The sequence below is a fragment of the Chiloscyllium plagiosum genome, chromosome 48 (assembly GCF_004010195.1).
Source record: "Chiloscyllium plagiosum isolate BGI_BamShark_2017 chromosome 48, ASM401019v2, whole genome shotgun sequence".
NCBI lineage: Eukaryota > Metazoa > Chordata > Chondrichthyes > Orectolobiformes > Hemiscylliidae > Chiloscyllium > Chiloscyllium plagiosum.
The window spans coordinates 5915439-5923856 of NC_057757.1; the positions used below are offsets into that span (position 1 = coordinate 5915439).

The 8418-nt window shown below is 47.6% G+C and overlaps 1 protein-coding gene across 1 annotated transcript in view; it reads right to left on the reverse strand.

The window, feature by feature from the left end:
• Positions 1 to 7540: 7540 nt before the first annotated feature.
• The window catches only part of LOC122544395 (fibroblast growth factor 14-like), a 26539-nt gene continuing 25661 nt past the window's right edge, over positions 7541 to 8418 (reverse strand). Inside the window, exon 3 of the mRNA XM_043683641.1 lies at positions 7541 to 7674. Within this exon, the coding sequence (XP_043539576.1) occupies positions 7541 to 7674 (134 nt within the window). The remainder of the gene's footprint in view (positions 7675 to 8418) is intronic.

Consider the following 8418-nt stretch of genomic DNA (forward strand, 5'->3'; position numbering starts at 1 on the left):
GGAATGAGCTGCCAGAGGAAGTGGTGGAGGCTGGTACAATTGCAACATTTAAGAGGCATTTGGATGGGTATATGAATAGGAAGGATTTGGAGGGATATGGGCCGGGTGGTGGGAAGTGGGACTAGATTGGGTTGGGATATCTGGTCGGCATGGACGGGTTGGACCGAAGGGTCTGTTTCCGTGCTGTACATCTCTATGACTCTATGACTCTCGATGAAGAACCTGAGGGAACTGGATAGGGTGCCAACTGAGAGGGTCTCAGATGGGGACACAGTTTAAAAATAGGCGATTGCAAAATTAAGATCGAAATTAAGAGAACTTCTTTTCTTCCCAGAGGCTCATGCGTTTCTGGAACTTTCTTCCTCTGCGTGAAAAAGTTGCCCCTTGGGTCTCTTTTATACCTTTCCCCTCTCACCCTAAACCTATGCAGAGAGCAGTTGAGGTCAGGTCACTACATCTTTTGAAGGCAGTAGTGGTAGTTTCTTCACAGAGAGAATAACAGAGTCAAAGGTTATCGAGATACAATGTAAAATATTTGTTTGATCTACATTTAGATATAATGTATTCATGTTATCTACTTTTTATTGCAATTATTTTAGATTTTGGATTTGAGCATAATGGCATCTGTGTCTGAAGGGGTTTAATGATTAACTTGTCGGTATTTCTGAAATCACGGCCATTGATTTTATAACAGTCTGAGAGAGAGTTCCTGGAGGCTCATGGGAATTTGTTTACATCAGGAGGTTTTCACAATGATCAAAGTTAACAATTGTGCATTAAGTTTTCAGTTTAGAAGGTCAGGGGGATTTTCTTCTTTTGATGAGTTCGGTTTGAGTTTAGAGCTTTGGAGAAGCCATGGCTGAAGTTAGATGCTTAAAAATGTTGCTGCTGAGAACAAAAATAGTTTAGGAATATTAAGAAATAGTTTCATTTTAAAGGCTTCTGATTGGAAGTGAATCGGAAGGGGTTATTTGAAGCTGAGAAAGTCTAAGCTCAATTATTTGACGAATCAGGGAAGAGGCTCAAGACTGGGAATTGAAACTGTTAAATGAAGCCTGATAGACCTGAAATAGTAATGAATTCTCTCTGGAGTGAGTACTGCAGATACTGAGAGAGCTGAAGAAACTCAACAAGCCTGGCAGCATCGCTGGAGAGAAAAGACTAACAATTCGAGTCATTGAGTTATACAGCACAGAAACAGATCCTTCGGTGCAATTCATCCATGGCGACTAGACATCCCGATCCGACCTCGTCCCATTTGCCAGCATTTGGCCCGTATTCCTCTAAACCCTTCATATTCATCCACCTATCCTGTTAAATGTTGTAATTGTACCAGCCTCCATCACCTCCTCTGGCTGCTCATCCCATACGGGCAACACCCTCTACATGATCAAGTTACCCCTTGGATCCTTTTTAAATCTTTCCCCTCTCACCTTAAACCTCTAGCTTTGGACTTCCACACTGTAGGAAGACGACATTGGCTATTCACCCTATGTATACCTCTCGTGACTTTTTTATGAAACTCTATAAGGTCACCCCTCAGTTTCTAACATGCCTGTTCAGCCTCTCCCTATAGCTCAAATCCTGGCACCATCCTTGTAAATGTTTTCTACACCCTCTCAGGTTTAATGATGTCTTTCCTATAGATGGGTGACCAGAATTGTATGCAGTACTGTAAAAGCAGTCTCACCAATGTTCTGTACAGCAACGTGATGTCCCAATTCCTATACTCAACGTCCTGACAAATGAAGATAAGCCGGCCAAATGCCTTCTTCACCAAGCTGTCCACCTGTGACTCCACTTTCAAAGAACTAGGCCCCTGCACCCCTAGGTCTCTTTGTTCAGCAGCACTCCCCTTGATCCTACATTGACTATATAAGTCCTGCCCTGGTTTGCCTTACCAAAATGCAACACCTCACATTTATCTATATTAAACTCCCATCAGCCTCTGCTTGGCCCGTTGGCCCATCTGATCAAGATCCTGCTGTACTCTGAGGTGATCTTCTTCACCATCCACGACACCATCTACTTTGGTGTCACCTGCAAACCCACTACCCGTACCTCCTATGTTCACATCCAACTCATTTACGTAAATGACAAAAAGCAGTGGACCCAGCACCGATCCTTGTGGCACTCCACTGGTCGCAGGCCTCCAGTCTGAAAAGCAACCCTCCACCACCACCCTCTGTCTTGTAACTTCAAGTCAATTTTGTATCCAATTGGCAAGTTCTCCTGTATCCCATGTGATCTAACCTTACTAATCAGTCAACCATCTGAGACCTGATTGATTGCTTTCCGAAGTCCACATCAATGTCAACCACTCTGCCTTCGTCACCTTTGACCCTTTCTATTGTAGGGTTAGTGGTCTCATCCTATAAAGGAGGGTCTGTATTTTACCATGTATTTCAAGATCTTTTTTGTTTTATTTTGGATTTATTCTGTTTTAAATTAATTTCTTTCGCATGATAAGCCTCTGTTTTACTGTTAAAACCAGTTATGCAGAATAGCATGCTTGCGTCTTTGTGAGAGACCACCTTGTTAAAGCAAAACAAAAACAAAATATGATCTCCGAAGCTAGGTCTCTAGAATCTGACTTGCCCAGTAAGATCATCAGCTCGGATCTGAAGAGGGGTTGGTGGGAATCTGCAGCTGATGGAGGACAATCGTGATTGTACGGAGTGACAGAGACCTCTTGAGGGGCCAAATGACCTACTCCTGCTCCTAACTTGTATGTTCATAGTCTGCTTAATGTATTTCCAAATAAGGATGGTGAGTGGTTTGGAGAGGAACTTTAAAAAAGTGGTGTTCTCATGCATCTACCACCTTTGTCCTTCGAATTATGGGTTTGGAAGATGCTGTGAGAGGAACCTTAGTGCAGTCTATCTTGTAGGCAGTAACTGTAAGTACTTTGTGTATTAACAGGAAATGGCCTCCCCTATTGGTTGCAAACACCACTGTTAGTCGGTTTTGGAACATTCTTCCACCACAGAGGCCTACAGCACGGAGACCCACCCTTAGGCCCAAACTACCCCAGGTTGACCAAATTGTCTGTTCATGCTAACCCCATTTCCCTGCACTTGGCTTATATCCTTCTAATCCTTTCCTATCCAAGTATTTGTCCAAATGCTTTTTGAATGTTGTTAATGTACCCGCCTCAACCACTTCCGCTGGCAGCTCACTCCATATGTGTACCACTCTCTGTGTAAAAAAGTTGCCCCTCAAGTTCTTTTTTATTCTTTCCCCTCTAACCTTAAACTAAGGCCCTCTGGTCCTCAATTCCCCAATGCTGAGAAAAAGACTGAGTGCAATCCTCTCCTGCTCCTCGGATGCTGCCTGACCTGCTGTGCTTTTCCAGCACCGCACTTTCGAGACAGACTCTTTGGCCCAAACTACCCCATGTTGACCAAATTGTCTGTTCATGCTAACCCCATTTCCCTGCACTTGGCTTATATCCTTCTAATCCTTTCCTATCCAAGTATTTGTCCAAATGCTTTTTGAATGTTGACTTCCGCTGGCAGCTCACTCCATATGTGTACCGCTCTCTGTGTAAAAAAGTTGCCCCTCAAGTTCTTTTTTATTCTTTCCCCTCTAACCTTAAACTAAGGCCCTCTGGTCCTCAATTCCCCAATGCTGAGAAAAAGACTGAGTGCAATCACCCGATCTATGCCTCTCTTATACACCTCTATAAGGTCCCCCCTCAGTCTCCTACACTCTAATGAATAAAGTCCCAGCATGTCCAACATCTCTCTGTAACTCAGACCATTGAGTCCTGGCAACATCCTTGTAAATTTCTTCCTCACTCTTTGCAGTTTAGTAACATCCTTCCTATAACAAGGTGACCAAAACTGAACGCAATACTCTGAGTGCGGCCTCACCAACGTCCTGTATAACTACAATGTAACTTGCCACCTTCTCTACTCAGTGCCCTGACTGATGAAGGCCAGTGTGCCAAAAGCCTTCTTCATTGCCATGTCCACATGTGACTCCACTTTGAGAGAACTGTGAACCCCCACCCAGTTCCACTACACTCCTTAAGGCCCTACCTTGATTTGACTTTCCAAAATGCAAGACCTCATACTTACCCATCTTAAACTCCATTTACCATTTCTCAGCTCACTATTCAGCTGATCAAGGCCCTGCTGTAATTTCTGACAACCTCCCTCACTGTCCACGATACGGCCTATTTCAGTGTTATCAGCAAACTTGCTAATCATTGCACTGTACATTCTCATCCAAATCATTGATATAGATAACAAACAATAACAGGCCCATCACTGACCCCTGAGGCACTCCACTAGTCACAGGCCTCCAGTCCGAGAAGCATCCTTCCATTATTAACCTCTGCTTCCTACCATTAAGCCAATTGTGTAACCAGTTTGCCAGCTCACCCTGGATTCCATGAGATTTAATCTTCCAGAGCAGCCTACCATGTGGAACCTTATCAAAGGCCTTACTGAAGTCCATATAGACTATGTCTACCGCTCTGCCCTCATCAACCTTTCTGGTCACTTCATCAAAGAACTCTTAACAAATTTGTGAGAGAGGATCTCCCACTCATAAAGCCATGCTGATTATTCTTAATCAAACCCTGTCTTTCCAAATGTATGTATATCTTATCCCTCAGAATCTTCTCAAATAACTTGCCCACCATAGATGTTAAGCTTACTGTTCTACAGTTCTCAGGCTTTTGTTTGCACCCTGCTTGAATAAGGGCACAACATTCACTACCCTCTAGTCATCCGGGACCTCACCTGTAGCTAACAATGATGCAAAAATATCAGCCAGGGCCCCCCGCAATTTCTTCCCTAGCCTCTTGCAGTATTCTTAGATATAACTGGCCAGGACCAGGAGATTTATCCGCCATCGTATATTCTAATACACCCAACACCTCCTCCACTGTGATATGGATTGTCCCCAAGATATCACCACTAACTTTCCCAAATCGTCATGTTTTTGTCCACGGTAAACCCAGAGGAGAAATACTCATTGAGAACCTCGCCATCTCCTGCGGTTCTACACATATATGTCCACTTTGGTACTTAAGGGACCCTATTCTCTTTCTAATAATTCTTTTTCCTTTAATACGCTTAAAGTACCTCTTTGGATTCACCCTAATCTTCTCTATTCTCGTGCCCCCTTTAGGCCCCTCCTGGTTTCCTTCCCCCAGTAAACTCCTGGATTCCCTGTCGACCTCCTGGCCGCCTGGACCTGAGCGGCGCCTCCTTTGCCTCGGGTCGAAGCCTCAATATCCCTTGCCATCCACGGTTCCCTGTTTCTGCCAACCTTGCCCGAAGTCACGTGTACACACACCCTTGATTCATTGGTAGAGGCATTTGCCTTGGCAGCAGCAGAGGTCAAAGGTATTCAGGGACCGCCTCCCTTCCCCCAGCGAACCACAGGGCTGCAACCAAGGTCACATGACGGCAACGGGGCTAAGAGGCCAAAACTTGACCATGAAACCCAACAGGTAGGCCAGGCAAGCATGAAAAACGTAGACCACGCGCTCTGTTTTGAATGCAGCTCAGTGTGTGAAGCTGCTAGTTTATTTTAACATCACACATTACGGGTAGGCTTGTAAAAAAAATAAATACATTCCGAATAAATATATAGATTCTTTTAAAAAAAAGGCTGACCCTGCGGGTGATGCAATTGACATCTCGTCAAGACTTCTAAGAGGGGTTGAGAGAGAAAGAGAGAGAGAGAGAGAGAGACCCTGTGAGGTATAACAACAGAATCATTCCAGACTTCATTGTCCAAAGGCTGATTAATAAGGAGCCCCAGCCCTCTGCCGAAAATCGACCTCAAACAAGGGTGCGGTTAATGCCACGCCCTGCTCTTGAATTGTCCTGGGCTTAACTGACACGAGCAGGATCGCAGTCTTGTGTGTGCACAAACCACCCACAAACCCAGCCACCCTGCGGATGGAGAAGGTTTCATTCTGAAAACACGGTTTTCCAGTGGTTTGGGGCGGGTTTGGGTTTCGGGATGGGCCAAACCTTTGCTCCCTCTTTTGATGGGCTGGAGAAAGAGTTATGGGAGAAACCAGGTATAAGGGAGAAAATAATCTTTGTCAGGCTTCTGTGGAAAGGAGAAGGGGTAGGGACAAATTGTATAGCTCTTTGAAAGGGTTAGCACAGACACAAGGGGTCTCACATCCTGCATCTATCAGATGCTGTTGAAATCTTTATTGCTTGACTATATCATACCATGGGGAGAACGAGGGCAGCGGGATTAGTTTAGGATTGATGTAGGGCCAGGGGGAGAGAGCACAGGGCAGCGAGAATCATTTGAAATTGATACAGGTTATGGGGAGAGAGTGGGATCAGTCTGGGATTGACATGGGGCTACGGGGATGGGATTGGGTGAGAGGGATTGACGTGGGGGTTGCGCCGATTCGGATGGTTCTGGGGGGGGGAAGAAAAGTCCCAGCGTGGACAAGATGGGCTGAATGGCCTGTGGTGCGCTTTCTGAATTCGTTAACGTGGAATAAAAACTGCTGGTAATTTGTGACGCGAAGGGTGTGTCCAGCTTTGCCCAAGGGATCACCAGGGCGGGGGGGGGAACCAATCCTGTCCCAAAATGGACTTCCCAGGGTGAGGAATGGTCGAAAGAAGTCCTGGAGCATTGAGTAGGAGATAGGATTGAGCAGATTCCAAGTATAAAAGGGGAAAATAATCTTCGTCAGGCTTATGTGAAAAGGAGAAGGGGAGGAGACAATTTGAGCGGTTTCCAATGCTGGATGGAGTTGGTTGTTTTGGATAGATCAATAGATTGGCAAGGGGACATGAAGTTCAAATTAGCGCCAGAGCCCATTCAAATAAAGGGCAGTGGGCAACTAAATCCCCTTCCCCCCCCCAATAAATCGGGGGGGGGGGGGTGTCCACTGGATATTTGACCTATCCACGAGGTTTAGCTTTTTGTAGGAGCAGGATTACAGAGATAAGGCAGGCAGATCTGGTTCAACCATAATGGAACTGGACGGCGCCAAGCTGGAGGGGCTGAATGGCCTCCTCCTGAACGGGGGGCGTGGGATAAAGGAATGCTTGATCCCGGGAATGCTGGAGGCCAGACCCCACCCCCACCCCAGAGCCAAACCGGCTGATGTTCTAGGAGTGGAGGGGATGGGCTGTGAGGATGAGGGGAGTTGGGGAGTTGAGTGGCTTCCTCCAGCAAGGTTGGGGGGGGGGGGGTGGTTACCTGATACCTGACTGCCCTATCCCCACCCTCACCCCCACACCGCTTCCCTCCAAACCCCCCCTCAACCTCGCATGTATTCCCCATTCCCCATCTGACATCCCTCCTGGCGATATGGCCGCCTGCGAGGGTTAGGCCAGGCCCCTGCCTGTACATTGAGGGTACCCCGTGGAGACTGAGTGCTGCTTCCACCGCCCACAGGCGCTCCCTGCCGTGCCCAGCCCCCCCCCTTCCCCCCGTACACCCCCCAAATGCCTCACAAATGCCCGTAATGTGCCACCCCCCCCGCCCCCTTCCCAGCCCTCCTAACCCTCCCGTGTCTCCCGTGACACCTCCACCCAGCGGACTACGTGTTGGTCTGTGGGGGCTGTCCCTTCCCGTTGCCCACGGTGACCGGCTCATCGCCTGCTTTAGAGACCTTCTTGACGTCAGGGAGTTCGTCCACCAGTTCGTGCAGAGATGGCTCCCGATACAACGCAGCTGCAAGACAAAGGCAAGAGAGGGGGGGGGAAAACAGTCAGACTCCGGTAACAACAATCTGCATTGACATAGCCCCTTTGGTAGAGTCAAATTTAGTGCAGCGATTGTAACAAGATCCATCAGGTGAACCTCATAGAATATGAGTTCCCTAATTGGGGCTGTTAACCTGGTCCAATCAGGGAGCCCTGGCTGACAGAAACAGACAGGACAGTATTGTCTGTCCCCCTCTGCGGTTACGTTAGGGCCCGGGTATCGCTGGAGAAGGAGGACGTGGTGTCCACCAACACCCTGGAGTTGTTCAGGGAGAGGTGGGCGCCGCAGGGAGTGGAGTGCATTATTTCCCCCTCCAACTCTATTTTAAGTTAATCCCTGCCCTCCCCTTCACTGTTTGATCACACAGCATTGCCTTTTGATGTGAAGGGCACTGCTTGTCACTGGCCACTCGGGTGTTTCCTTTCTTCCTGGTGGTGGAAACTGAATAAAGATTCGTGCCCCTTGTGTCTCTCACTGTGTCTCTCACACACACAACATGGGTGCTGGGGAAACATAAGCACTACCGCAGTTAGAGGGTAGTGTGGGGAGAGAGGGGAAAGAAACAAGAGAAAAACAGGAAGGGGCACAGGGACGGGCTGGCGGTGAGGGGTGTAGGGACAGGCTGAAGGTGTGGAAGGGGCGTAGGGATGGGCTGAGGTGGGGGGAAGGGGTGTAGGGACGGACTGAGGTGGGGGAAGGGGTGTATGGACG